General features: G+C 49.4%; 1 protein-coding gene and 1 pseudogene across 6 annotated transcripts in view; one reads left to right on the top strand and one right to left on the bottom strand.

Moving 5' to 3' along the window:
* Nucleotides 1-2,127: 2,127 nt before the first annotated feature.
* KLHL22 (kelch like family member 22) overlaps nt 2,128-14,737 on the bottom strand; it is a 55,067-nt gene continuing 42,457 nt past the window's right edge. For all 6 annotated transcript variants that reach the window (XM_002830876.3, XM_024239799.3, XM_063722955.1 and 3 more), the window contains 2 exons: nt 7,058-7,291; nt 2,128-3,039 (listed from right to left, as the gene is read on the bottom strand). In XM_002830876.3, the coding sequence (XP_002830922.3) occupies nt 2,674-3,039; nt 7,058-7,291 (600 nt within the window). In that variant the 3' untranslated portion in view covers nt 2,128-2,673. The remainder of the gene's footprint in view (nt 3,040-7,057; nt 7,292-14,737) is intronic.
* On the top strand, nt 10,583-13,044 carry LOC103888933 (kelch-like protein 12; annotated as a pseudogene).

The raw sequence follows: 14,737 nt of genomic DNA, 5'->3' as shown, positions 1-14,737 counted from the left end.
AGCTGGATGGAGGTCATGAATAGGCATATCAAATTCCATCACCTTTCTCCTTCCCCTAGACCTGTCCCCACCTCCATGTGCCACCTCTGTACAGGGAGGGCACCACCTGGATGGTGCCTCCCCAATCCCCCAGGACCTCCTAAATGTCTTAGATCTCTGCCCACCCCTGTCTGCCACCCAGAGTAGTCTTTTTAATTTCACATGTGGTTATCCACCACTACTTTTAGGACAAGGACCGTCCCCCAGTCTCACCTCACGACCCGGTGCATACATCCCTTGCAGTAGATGGCAACTTTGGGTGTCATGGGCAGAGCCCTCATTTGTCCCAACCACCACTGCACCCCTAGGGGAAGACTGAGATGTATGGGAGGAATGAAGGATCATCCACATGGCACCAGGATGTAGAAGGAACCCATAGACAGTTGACCACCACGCAGGCAAACTGCTGGAGCCTGGAGCCCTGGCCTGCTGGTTTTGGCCAGGATGGCTGCCAGAAGGAAGTGGACTTTGAAGGCTGAGGAGGGTTTTGCATGAAAGCAGGGACCAAGAGCCTAGCCACACTGGAGAGCACAAGTAGGGCTGCCTCAGTTCAGGGGTATGAGGTGTAGCCCTTAGACACCCAGCTTGGCCCCAAGGCTGCCAGTGGCAGGGCCAGGCTGCGCCCAACTCCAAGGCACTCTCCACCCCTCCCCAGACTGCGCAGGACCTCAGTGAGCCCTTCCTGCCCTTGCAGACCAGAGGCCTCCTGCAAACCTGTGGCTGTGGCTGGTGGCTCAGGTGAGATTGTGCCAGCCAGCATGGTGTCAGGACGCACTGGAGAGTGGTGGGGCATGTCTGGTGCTCCTCCTTTCCAGAAACCTCTGAGGTCTGCAGGAGCTACTGCCCTGGCCTGCCAGGTGGCAGCAGAGACACAGGAAGTGCTGGGTCTGAGACCCACAGAGTGGGGTTCCTACTCTGAACCCATGCTCTTGCGCCTCACCCTCAGGAGAAAGGGAGATGACACTGGAGTGTGTAGCCATCCCACCCCACTAGGGCTCAACACCGGGTCTGCCACCCCAAGGCGATGTCATGTTTCCTCAGGGGTACTCAGGGCCCAGGACAGTGAAGAAGGTCTTCGGGTCACACACACCCCCACATACCACAGCCCTGGGGGCACAGGCCAACTCTGAGGGCTTTGCCTCTACCCTCAAGAATCCTTGGGGTATCCATTTAGGAGAGCCCAGAGTGACTGATAGTCTCCCCTCCCCATCCCCTCTCCTCCCATCAAAGAGCACACACTGCCCCCTTCTCTTCCGGGACAGGATGCCAGCAGGAACACATGGCCGTCCCCATGCTCTGCCCAGTCAACTGGGAAAGGATGGGGCCTTGGCAAGTTACAGGCCTGTCTGTGGGATGGCTCTGGGCACAAGGCTCATAGTAGGAGTCTGCAGGTGCAGACCCTATGAGGGCATCTGGGTGGAAGAAAGCTTCGTGTGGTGCAGCCCTGCGGTGAGGCTGGTGTGGACTCACAGCCCATCCATGCAGGGTGCAGGCTAAGCCTGGCAGTCTCAAGAGGGCAAGAAAAGCACCGGGACAGGTGAACAGGGGAGGGTCCCAGCTGCTGTGCCAGTGTGGTCCTTGAGACTGGGTGCCTAAGGGTTACCTGGCAAACCTGTAGCACATGCAGCTCCCCTCCCCAGCACACTCAGCTTCAGGAGGTTGGGAGGAGCCGAGCACAGGCCAGAGGGGCCACCCCCCGCGCCGCCGTGATGCTGCCCCGCTCCCAGGTGCTGAAGCTCTGGCTCCCTGACCCTCAGGCTGAGAGACTCCTAATGAGCTGGACTGAAACTCTGCGTGCTGCCCTGGTTGGGAGACAAGTTCCATACCAGAGAAGACACTCAAGTGGCTGCACAACCACCTGTCACCAGACCAGGGCGAGTTCCAGCTTTCCCACTGAGTGCCCTGTTAGCTTGTGGAGTTTACTGTGCTTCCCTCTCAGGCAGGGTCTTCCTAGTGCCACTTGGCTCCTGGCCTGGGCTTCCACAGCCTCTCCCAGATGGCAGCGCTGACCCCAGAAGCCACGCTTCCTGGGGATGCAGCTTGGGTGCACTGCGGAAAGGAACTGAGGCTGTGGCTACAGAAAAACAGTTACCTTCTGTAAGATGCTTTATTTCATTGATCAACAACATGGGGTCTGAAAACCCAGCGGGAGGGGTCTTTTTATCACAGAGCCAGTCCCAGGCGAGCTGATGCATCTCTGCTCCTCTGCCCCTTAGGAGCTCTCATCCTCCAACCCCAGCTGCTCCCACAGCCCCACCCCATTCACAGAAAGAGGGCTACCAGGTGCCTCAGCCCCCCTGCCCAGGCTGCCAGCTCCCAGGTCCCTTTGGAGAAGGACTGATCTAGGCAGGGAGGAGAGAAGGCCAACCCCTCCAGGGCTCACTGAGGCAGGCCAAAGCCTTCCAGAAGCAGTTCCTGCTGTGACGGAATCCACAGCCTGGGATCTGCATGGCCCTGAGATGCCTGTGGCAGGCTGGCCAAGGGGCTGGTGTGAAGAAAGAGGGCAGGGCCCGTAAGCTGTGGCCAACAGGGGCAGGGGCCCTGCCTGGAGTAAAGTGCTCTGGCCTAGGCTGTGTGGGTTTCACTGCCCTGCAGCCCCAGCCTCTCTTCCCTCTGACACCAGGCACGGGAAGCCTAGTCCTCACTGGAGTTGTCAAACTCCTCCCAGTCAGACACACTCATCACCTCAGAGGCAAAGTCCGGGTCAGCCTGGCTGCGGTCAGGGGTCCCGCGGGGCGGCTCAAGGAGCAGGGAGCGGGGCAGGGTGAGCACACAGGCCGCCAGGCCTGAGATGGAGTTGTCCAGCTGGGGCCCTTCCTCCCAGCAGTCCTTCTCCACATCGTAAATGTGCACGTAGCCCGTGCGGCTGCCGCGGTTGTGTGAGCGGCCACCTAGCACATAGATCCTGTTGTCCAGCACGGCAATGCCAGGCTCACCGTGCCCAGCAGGGAGTGGGCAGACGGATGACCACTGTCCAGATGTGCAGCTGTAGCAGGCCACCTGCAAAGCCAAGGCCAGAATAAAGCCCAGCACCCGCTGGGACGAGGCTGCTAGCTCCCCCACAAGCCCACTGACCAAGGTGGCCACAGTTACCCACCATTCTGACAGGCCAGGCCCCCTGGAAGGATGGCACAGGGCCAGTGTAGAAACATCCTGTCCATGGGTCAGGCTGCTGCTTTCTCGCCCAGGGATGGCTGAGTCTGCAGGAGGCTGTATTTTGGGCCCTCCCCTAGAATGATCCGATCCCCTCTGGCTTTGCTTGAGCCCAGCCCTTCCTCCAGGCCACCTGGCCCTAAGCCAGTCTCTGCCCCCGAGTGTGTGGCTGTGCCCCCATCAGCATGTGGTCATTCCCCATGTCTGAGGGCACTGCTTCTCTCCCCTCCAGGAAACGGAAGCTGCCTGAGAGACATGGACTCCACTGAAATGTCTTCAACCTCCCCTGCAGCACTCAACACAGGCAGTAGGACAGGGGGAGGAGACAGAAAGTGGAAGTAATTCCTTGCGGAGTAGTCAACATCAATATTCTCTTGTCTTCAAAATTGTCCAAAACAGTAAACAGAGACATGGAAAAATGTTCAACCTACTAGTAATTCAAGAAATGCAAAATCAAAACATCAGAGACAAATTTTTCAACTGTTAACTAGCAACAACTGCAAAGAAGAAAAATCACAAAACCCAATGCTGTTGAGGGCATGGTAAAGCCATACTACTATGTATCTGTCTGACATGCCAGAAAAGGAATTTGGCGGTAAGTATTAAGAGCCATGAAAATCTTACCTTCTTGACTGATTAGCCATTTTTGGTTCTCTAGCTATGGTGGGCAGAATAGTGGCCCCCAAAGGTGTCTAGTTCCTAATCTCCAGAATATGCTACCTTAAGTGGCCAAAGGGGCTTTGCAGATAGGATCAAGGGTACAAGAATACAAAAAAAAAAAAAAAGGATTAAGGGTGCAGACCCTGAGATGGGGCAGTTTTCCTGGATTTTCCAGGTGACCTATCCAATTGCATGAGCCCTTAAAAGTGGAAGGGGAGAGGCCAGGCATGGTGGCTCATGCCTGTAATCCCAGCACTTTGGGAGGCCAAGGTGGGCTGATCACAAGGTCAAGAGATCAAGACCATCCTGGCCAACATGGTGAAACCTCGTCTCTACTAAAAATACAAAAATCAGCTGGGCGTGGTGGCACATGCCTGTAACCCCAGCTACTCGGGAGGCTGAGGCAGGAGAATCGCTTGAACCCAGGAGGCAAAGGGTGCAGTGAGCCAAGAGCACCACTGCACTGCAGCCTGGCGACAGAGCGAGACTCTGTCTCAAAAAAAAAAAAAAAAAAAAAAAGTGGAAGGGGAGGCCGGGGGTGGTGCCTGTAATCCCAGCACTTTGGGAGGCTGAGATGCGTGGATCACCTGAGGTCAGGAGTTTGAGACCAGCCTGGCCAACATGGCAAAACCCCGTCTCTACTAAAAATACAAAAATTAGCTAGGTGTGGTGGCGAACACCTGTAGTCCTCCTAGCTACTCAGGAGGCTGAAGCAGGAGAATCGCTTAAACCCAGGAGGCGGAGGTTGCAGTGAGCCGAGACTGCACCAGTGCCCCCGAGCCTGGGTGACAGAGCAAGACTCCATCTCAAAAAAAAAAAAAGGAAGGGTAAAGCCAGACAAGAGAGCTGAAAAGTGAGGAGGACTCAACCTGCCATTGCTGGCTTTGAAGATGAAGTGTCCCCAAGCCAGGAAAAGTGGGGACCTCTAGAAGCCAAGAAGGCCCTCAACTGACAGCTAGCAAAGAAATGGGACTGCAACTGCCAGGGACTGAATTCTTCTAACCACCTGAGTGAGCAGGGAGGCAGATCCCCACTAGGGTCTCCAAAAAGGAAAGATGCCCTGACCACACCCTGGTTTTAGCCTGGCAAGGCCCATGTCACAGGACTTATGAATGCAGAATAAATTTATCTTAAGTTGCTACGTTTGTGGTGATAGGTTACTGAAGCAATAGAAAACTAATGTGCTGGCCCAGAGGATCTCACAAGCAGAGGACCTGTTAAAACCCAGATCACCAAGCCCCACCCTCAGGGCTTCCGAATCAGTGGGTCTGAGGTGCTTCGTAACACAGCGTTCCCAGGTGATGCAGACTCTGTTAGTCTGAGAATCACACTTTGAGAACTGTTGCATGAACCTAAGGAAATAATCCAAAATACCTGAAAAGCTCAACAAAGCAACTATTACTTGTCATGTTATTTGGAATAGTTAAAACTTAGACACAAGAGGGGATTATGAAGATTGAGTGTTAAACTAGAAAATGCCCAGGACAAAAGTCACTGAGAGAAGCAGAATGGGATATGGGATGCTCTTTTTTGTTTGTTTGTTTATTTGTTTGTTTGAGACAAGGTCTTGCTCTGTTGCCCAGGCTGGAGTGCAGTGGCACCATCACGGTTCACTGCAGCCTCAACCTCCTGGGCTCAGTTGATTCTCCCTCAGCCTCCTAAGTAGCTGGGACCACAGGTGCAAGCCACCATGCCCGGCTAATTTTTTTTTTGTATTTTTAGTAGAAATGGGGTTTCACCATGTTGCCCAGGCTGGTATCAGTTCCTGGACTCAAGCCATCCACCTGCCTTGGCTTCCCAAAGTGCAGGGATTACGGGCCTGAGCCACTGTGCCCAGCTCAGAATGGGATGCTCTTTGACTACGATCAGGCAGAAAACATACACAGTCAATACTGAAAATGGTCATACTGAAAAACAGTGCTGCAGGGGCCGGATTATGAATGTTTTTCCTCACCCTTCTCTATTTTTTTTTTTTTTTTTTTTTGAGACGGAGTCTTGCTCTGTTGCCCAGGCTGGAGTGCAGTCGTGCGATCTCAGCTCACTGCAACCTCCACCTCCTGGGTTCCAGTGATTCTCCTGCCTCAGTCTTCCCAAGTAACTGGGATTATAGGCGCCCATCACCACACCTGGCTAATTTTTGTATTTTTAGTAGAGATGGGGTTTCACCATCTTGACCAAGCTGGTCTTGAACTCCTGACCTCGTGATCCACCTACCTCAGCCTCCCAAAGTGCTGGGATTACAGGCATGAGCCACCATGCTTGGCCACCCATCTCTATTTTTTAAAGTTCCTGCAATGTGGTTATATTAACTTTATAATAAAAGTTTTGTTCTGTTGTTTTGTTTGATTTTGTTTTGAATAGAGACAGGGTCTCATTCTGTCACCTAGGCTGGGGAACAGTGGTGTGATCATAGCTCAGTGAAGCCTCCAACTGCTAGGCTGAAACGATCCTCCCACTTCAGCCTCCTGAGTAGCTGGGACTACAGGTATGTGCTGCCAGCCTGGCTCTGAAAGTTTTGTGGGGTTTTTTTGTTTTTTTTTTTTTGAGACAAGGCCTGGCTCTGTTGCCCAGGCTGGAGTGCAGTGGCGTGATCTCAGCTTACTGAAATCCCTGCCTCCTGGGCTCAAGCCATCCCCCAACCTCAGCCCCCCAAGTAGCTGAGATTACAGGCATGCACCACCACACCTGGCTAATTTTTGTATTTTTATAGAGATGGGGTTTCGCCTTGATGCCCAGGCTGGTCTCAAACTCCTGAGCTCAAGCGATCCTCTCGCCTTGGCTTCCCAAACTGCTTGGATTATAGGCATGTGCCACCACATCCGGCCTAAAAGTTTTTAAGAATAATAGGCAAAGGTAGACGTGTATGTGTGTGATCCTGTCATGGTGACATTTGTCCAAACCTATAGAATGTGCCAAGAGTGAACACTGTGGACTCTGGTTGATGGTGACGCATCAGTGCAGTTTCAACAACTGTGACACATCCACCCCTCTGGAGCAAGAGGTCTGCAATGGGGAGGCTATATGTGTATGGGGGGAAAAAGGGGTGTATGGAAACTGTACCTTCCATTTAATTTTGCTGTGAACCTAAAACTGCTCTAAAAAATAGTCTATTTTAAAAAGACACGTTTCAATTACATTTTCCATCAATAACAAATGAGAAGGTTGGGAATGATGACGGGTGTGGACAGCCCCAGGCCCCACTCACCTGGTGCACATCCCTCCTGTATCCGGCATCGTTGTTGCTGCCCCCGATCACATACAGCTTGTTGAGGAGGGTTGCCATGCCGTGCCAGGCGCGCCGCACAGGCCCATCAGCCAGTGTGTGCCAAGTGTTGCTGCCTGGGTCGTAGCAGTGTGTCTCTTTCAGGTAATCCTCCCCTCTGCGGCCGCAGGTGATATACATCTTCCCCTCCAGCGTCGCACCTGCATGGGCATACACCTGTGTGGAGCCACCAGGAGAAATGGCGTGAGAGGGCAGTGAGGAAGGGTGGCTGCGTACTCTGTCAAGGCCAATCACCACCCCACACCTGCCTGACAACAATGTGAGGCTTCGCCACTTCCCACTTACTCCTCACATACAGACAAGAATCCTCCCTCGATTCTCACGGGACATACTGTCCTAGTCATTGACCTCTAACCTCTTCCCAATAGGGGATACATCTATAGACTCAGAGATGAAATGTAACCTTTGTCTTTCCTTTGCCCCTAAAGTTAACATCTGCATGGGGGACCTTCAAGAAAATAAAAGCATTTTTTTCAAGCCAGTCTGGAAGAAGCCACAGAACCCTGGGGACCACTGACTCGCCCTCAGTGGCCTCCACCCCTCCCCCACTCCCACTGGACATGCAATCCTCCGGGCCTGCTGACCCTGCTTTTAAAATCTGTTTGTAAATAATATCTGACACCAAACTCATGATGTGAGGAGAAAAATACACATGGTTCTTGATTCTGGTCCTGAACCTTTTGTGGGCTTTTTACCCTCCCTCTGGTGGGCTATCTCCATAGGGCCCAGCCTGCCCCCATCATGGGCACCTCTTACCCTGGCCCTACCACTTCCAGAACCCACCCACTCACACCCAGCAGTCCAACAGAAGGCCCCAAGGCAAGACCCTGGGTGTTTTGAGGGTAGAGGAGCCCCTCAGGGTGTGGAGGCTCCAGAGCTATGTTACCGGGCAAGTCACTAACACTGAGGTCATGCGGGTGACAAAACAAGAGTCTAGAGAGGTGGACAGAGCAGTGGGGAGGAAGAACACACACCAAGGGTTTGGTTTGGGTCTTCTCCTATCACCAGTAGGGGTCTGGGGAGGTTTTTCTTTTTTTTAGGCTGGAGTGCTGTGGCGCGATCTCGGCTCACTGCAATCTCCGCCTCCCGGGTTCAAATGATTCTCCTGCCTCAGCCTCCCGAGTAGCTGGGATTATAGGCACCCGCCACCACACCTAGCTAACTTTTGTATTTTTAGTAGAGACAGGGTTTCACCATGTTGGCCAGGATGGTCTCGATCTCCTGACCTCGTGACCCACCTGCCTCGGCCTCCCAAAGTCCTAGGATTATAGGCATGAGCCACCATGCCCAGCTGAGGTTTTTCTTTTTAATTAAACTTTTCATTTTGGGATAAGTGTAGAGTCACGTGTAGTTGGAAGGAACAATACAGAGGTCTCACGTGCCTTCTTTCCCCAATGGTAAGAGCCTGTGTCACTATATCACAGCATCACCAGGATGCTGACGTGGACACAGCCACAGAACTGTCCTATCATCACCAGGATCCCGAGGGGCTGCCCTTTAGGGTGACATCCACTCACCTCCCTTACCCTAATCCCTTCCTTGAGCCCTGGAAACCACCAATCTCTTCTCTATTTCTACAATTTTGTAACTCCAAGAGTGTTGTCTGAATTAAATCAGTATACAACCTTCTGACATTGGCTTTCTACCCCAACCCAGGTTCTACCAGGTTGTTGCAGGTACAGGTTGAGTACATCCAAAATCTGAGACTTTTTGAGCACAAACACGGCACTCAAAGGAAATGCATTTCAGGCTTTTGGATAAGAAATGCTGAACCAGTAACTATAATGCAAAGATTCCAAAATCTGAAAAAATCTGAAATTCAAAACACTTCTGGTCCCCAGCATTTCAGATAAAGGGTATTCAACATGTACCAATAGTTGGTTCCTTTTCTATTGCTGAGTAGTATTCCATGTGTATCTACCACAGCTTGTTTAACCATTCACTGTTGAAAACACCTGATTTGTTTCCAGTTTCTGGCTATTACCAATAAAGCTACTGTTAACATTCATGTACAGATAAGTTATTTTTTATTTTTTGAGACAGGGTGTTGGTCTGTTGCCCATACTGTAGTATAGTGGCACAGTCTTGGCTCACTGCAACCTCTGCCTCCCGGGTTCAAGCAATTCTTGTGCTTCAGCCTCCGGAGTAGCTGGGATTACAGGCACGCATCACCATGCCTGGCTAACGTATACAGAGTAGTTTTCATTTCTCTGGGATAAATACCCAGGATGGTAACTGCCAGATCTGTTTTCCAGAGTGGCTGTACCATTTCACATTCCTATCAGCAATCCATGAGCATAGTTTCCCTGCACAATCACCAGTACTTCGTATTGTCACTACTTTTTATTTTAGTCATCCTGAGGTAGTTGTCTCACTGTGGCTTTAATTTGCATTTCCCTGATAGCTAATAATGTTACACATCTCCTTATATGCTTATTTGCCATCTGTACATCCTCTTCAGTGAAATGTTTCTTCAACTCTTTTGCCTTCTTTCTGTTGTTTTTTTTTTTTTTTTTTTTTTTTTTTTTTTTTTTTTTTGAGACAGAGTCTTGCTCTGTCGCCCAGGCTAGAGTGCAGTGGCACGATCTCGGCTCACTGCCCCTCTGCCTCCCAGGTTCACACCATTCTCCTGCCTCAGCCTCCCAAGTAGCTGGGACTATAGACGTCCACCACCACATCCAGCTAATTTTTTGTATTTTTAGTAGAGATGGGGTTTCACCGTGTTAGCCAGGATGGTCTCAATCTCCTGACCTCGTGATCCACCCACCTTGGCCTCCCAAAGTGCTGGGATTACAGGTGTGAGCCACCGCGCCCGGCTTCTTTTGCCCTCTTTCTAATGGGGTTATTTGCAGTATTTTGCTGAGGTTTTTTGTTTTTGTTTTTGAGATGGAGTCTCACTCTGTCGCCCAGGCTGGAGTGCAATGGCATGGTCTCGGCTCACTGCAACCTCCGCCTCCCAGGTTCAAGCGATTCTCCTGCCTCAGCATCTGAAGTAGCTGGGATTACAGGCGTGTGCCACTGCGCCTGACTAATTTTTGTATTTTTAGTAGAGATGGGGTTACACCATGTTGGCCAGGCTGGTCTCTGGTTTCGAACTCCTGACCTCGTGATCCACTCACTTCAGCCTTTCAAAGTGCTGGGATTACAGGTGTGAGCCACCACGCCTGGCCTTTTATTGAGTTTTAAGAGTTGTTTATATATGTATTTATTTAATACTAGTCCTTTGTCAGATAGGTGGTTTGCAAATATTTTCTAATTTTGATGAAGTCCAGCTTATCAATTTTTCTTTTTATGGCTCATGCTTTTGGGGTCAAGTCTAAGAATTCCTTGCCTAGCCCTAGCTAGATCCTCAAGATTTTCTTCTGGTCATCACGTCGCGTGGCCACAGGGACCAGACCCGGACAGCTCCAGAGCCTCCGGGCCGGGGCGGTGGTGGCGACGCTTTGGCTCCTCCTGAGCCACCTGCTGGCCCCGCGCCCCACTCCATCCTCACAGGCTGAGGATGGGCGCGGCTGTGTGGGTTCAGGAGCAGAGTTGCAGAATCCAAGGACCCATTTTTGTTCTTTCTCTGCACTGCTTTATGGGAGGCATTATGGCCCCCAAAGACATAATGACAAATACTCATGCTAAATCAATCCTCAGTTCAATGAACTCCCTCGGGAAGAGCAATACCCTGACATTGAGAGTAGAGCAGAACGACTTCCCTGCCCATCAGATTGTGCTGGCTGCCTGTAGTGATTAATTCTGTGCCATGTTCACTAGTGAGCTTTCACAGAAGGGGAAACCTTATGTTGACATCCAAGGTTTGACTGCCTCTACCATGGAAATTTTATTGGACTTTGTGTACACAGAAACAGTATATGTGACATGGAGAATGTACAAGAACTGCTTCCTGCAGCCTGCCTGCTTCAGTTGAAAGGTGTGAAACAAGCCTGCTGTGAGTTCTTGGAAAGTCAGTTGGACCCTTCTAATTGCCTGGGTATTAGGGATTTTGCTGAAACCCACAACTGTGTTGACCTGACACAAGTGGCTGAGGTTTTTAGCCAGAAGAATTTTCCTGAAGTGGTACAGCATGAAGAGTTCATTCTTCTGAGACAAGGAGAGGTGGAAAAGCTAATCAAGTGCGACGAAATTCAGGTGGATCCTGAAGAACCAGTCTTTGAGGTTGTCATCAGTTGGGTGAAGCATGCCAAGAAAGAGCAGAAAGAATCCTTGCCTAACCTGCTACAGTATATGCAGATGCCCCTGCTAACCCTCAGGTATATCACAGATGTAATAGATGCTGAGCCTTTCATCCGCTGTGGTTTACAATGCAGGGATCTGGTTGATGAAGCAAAGAAGTTTCATCTGAGGCCTGAACTTCAGAGTCAGATGCAGGGACCCAGGACAAGGGCTCGCCTAGGAGCCAATGAAGTGTTTTTGGTGGCTGGGGGCTTCGGAAGCCAGCAGTCTCCCATCGACGCAGTAAAGAAATATGACCCCAAGACTCAGGAGTGGAGCTTTTTGCCAAGCATCACTCATAAGAGACGTTATGTGGCCTCAGTGTCCCTACATGACCAGATCTACGTCATTGGTGGCTATGATGGCCGTTCCCGCCTTAGTCCAGTGGAATGTCTAGACTACACAGCAGATGAGGATGGGGTCTGGTATTCTGTGGCCCCTATGAATGTCCGATGAGGTCTTGCTGGAGCCACCACCCTGGGAGATTTGATCTATGTCTCTGGAGGCTTTGATGGAAGCAGGCATCACACCAGTATGGAGCGGTATGATCCAAACATTGACCAGTGGAGCATGCTGGGAGAGATGCAGACAGCCCGGGAAGGTGCTGGACTCGTAGTGGCCAGTGGAGTGATCCACTGTCTAGGAGGGTATGACGGCTTGAATATCTTAAATTCAGTTGAGAAATATGACCCTCATACAGGACACTGGACTAATGTTACACCAACGGCACCAAGCGTTCTGGTGCAGGAGTAGCCCTGCTGAATGACCGTATTTATGTGGTGGGGGGATCTGATGGTATAGCCCATCTTTCTTCCGTTGAAGCATACAACATTTACACTGATTCCTGGACAACTGCCACCAGTATGACCACTCCACGATGCTACGTAGGGGCCACAGTGCTTCAGGGGAGACTTTATGCAATTGCAGGATATGATATTAAGTCCCTGCTAAGTAGCATTGAATGTTACGACCCTATCATCGACAGCTAGGAAGTCGTGACATCCATGGGAACCCCACGCTGTGATGCTGGTGTGTGTGTTCTCCATGAGAAGTGACCATTGTTGGAGCACCATCCAGAGCTACTGACCAGTACAGTGGACAGTTAGTGGGAGAATCAAGAATCCTTTCCAGAATATCTGTTTCTCACTATGTGCACAGGGTGATTACAGGCACCAGTGCAGTGATGATTGTACTTATTTGACACATACTCCCCCTCGCCCTGGTTGTTGTTCCTGAGAAGGGTGGGTAACAGATACTCCAGGGAAAAGAATGCACACTGAATGGATGTGAGAGACCACACTACCTCTCCCACTGCTTTGGGGAGCACTTCCCTGTCATTTCTAACTTACCACATGCTTGGTGTACTACATGTATGTTGTGCCTCATATGTTGCAAAGAACTAAGGTGAGTATAGCCTACTAGATGTGAGCAATATCCAGCCTAGATGATTGGAAAGATACCAATTTAAGTAAATGCGGTAAAATCCAAGTCTTTTTTGTTTTTCCAGGAACAAATACATTTTCTAATCTACAGGTAGCTAGGGGCAACACAGTTCCACTCTAAAGGGAAACAAAAGGGAGAGCCCCACAAAACTTTGGGGGCAAGGGAGAGAGACTCATCTGACACTTCTTTTGGAGGTCAGGGTTTGTATATCAGAAATTAAGTTAGAATAAGTGAATTAAACTGAATTTGATGGAATGTGAGTGAACCTAGAACAGCACTGAAGTATTACATAACCTGGAAGACTGAGAAGGGTATATTATTTGAAGGATCTTTTTATTTCCCCAAGGTCTTTCACACTGGAGACAGCATAAAAGAGTGAACAAATGTTGGGATGAGAGAAGATGACATAAATGTGGGAGTTCAGTATAACTGGGGATAAACTAGAAGTACCTGTGATTTTACAGTCATCTTATTGCCTGCCAGGGGTCATCTAGCCATGGCAATGTTTGCCTTGAATGGGGGTGAAAGCTTTTCTTTGTTGAATCAAATACTACTACACTATTACACTTCCACACTATTTATTTGGGAATGGACTGGGAGTGACAGTAGCCTAGTAGTTCAGCTACCTGATTACTGCCCCATTCTTTCAGAAGCACACTTCTGCCAAGGAGTGGTTTGTACTGCTGTGATTGGTACATTTAGTCTTTTTTCTGCTATAAGTTTTCCTTACCTGTCCTTTAGTGTAGATTTTATTCATCACAGGACAGAATAATCAAGGACAACCAAAATCCTTTTGTTAGTTTCAGTACCTCAGCTATCAACATTTCTGAGCTATCATTCAATGTTCCTCTGTGTCATGGAGTGAAATTCTTGTTTTATGGGTATTGGGAGTGTGGGAATGTGATAACCTAAACAACCTTTACTCTGAAATTCCATTTTTCCCTCTTTCCCTGAAGTGTACTGACCTGTACTACAGAGTTAATTTCTTTTGTATTTTTTTAAGAAAATATTAAAAATCAACAGTCTCAAAAAAAAAAAAGATTTTCTTCTTTTTTTTCTAGAAGTTTTATGGTTTTACATTTAACTCCATAAACCATTTTGAATTAATTTTGGTATATGGTATGAGACTTGGGTTGATATCCATTTTTTTGCCAATGGATGTCTAATTGCTCCAGTACTAGTTGCTGAAAGATATCTTTCCTCCACTCAATTGCTTCTGCACCTTTGTCCAAAATCATGTGTAACATGACTGGGCATATTTACCCAGGTCTGTGGGTTTTCCATTCTGTTTCACTGATCTATGTATCTGTCACTCTATCCATACCACAGCCTTGATTACTGCAGCTATGTAGTAATCTTGAAATTGGGCAGACTCCTCCCATTTTATCGTTCTTTTTCAAAATTATTTGAGCTATTCTAGTTCCTTTGCCTTTATATATACATTTCAGAATAATCTCATTTACATCTAATGTCACAAGTAAAATCAAATCAAAATAAAATAATTTATTTTATTTATTTTTAAATTTATTTTATTATTATTTTTTGAGACAGTCTCACTCTGTCGCCCAGGCTGGAGTGCAGTGGTGCAATCTCGGCTCATTGCAACCTCTGCCTCCTGGGTTCAATCGATTCTTGTGCCTCAGCCTCCCCAGTAGCTGGGATTACAGGTGCGTGCCACCACACCCAGCTAATATTTGTATTTTTAGTAGAGATGGGGTTTCACCATGTTGGCCAGGCTGGTCTTGAACTCCTGACCTCAAGTGATACACCATCCTCGGCCTCCCAAAGTGCTGGGATTACAGACGTGAGCCACTGCGACTGGCAATAAAAAAAAATTTTAGGCTGGGTGTGATGGCTCACTTCTTTAATCCCTGCACTTCGGCCGAGGCAGACAGATCCCTTGAGACCAGGGGTTCAAGAACAGCCTGGGCAATATGG

Source organism: Pongo abelii, chromosome 23 (genome assembly GCF_028885655.2).
Source record: "Pongo abelii isolate AG06213 chromosome 23, NHGRI_mPonAbe1-v2.0_pri, whole genome shotgun sequence".
Taxonomy (NCBI): Eukaryota; Metazoa; Chordata; class Mammalia; order Primates; family Hominidae; genus Pongo; species Pongo abelii.
This window is presented reverse-complemented; position numbering and strand designations above follow the sequence as displayed.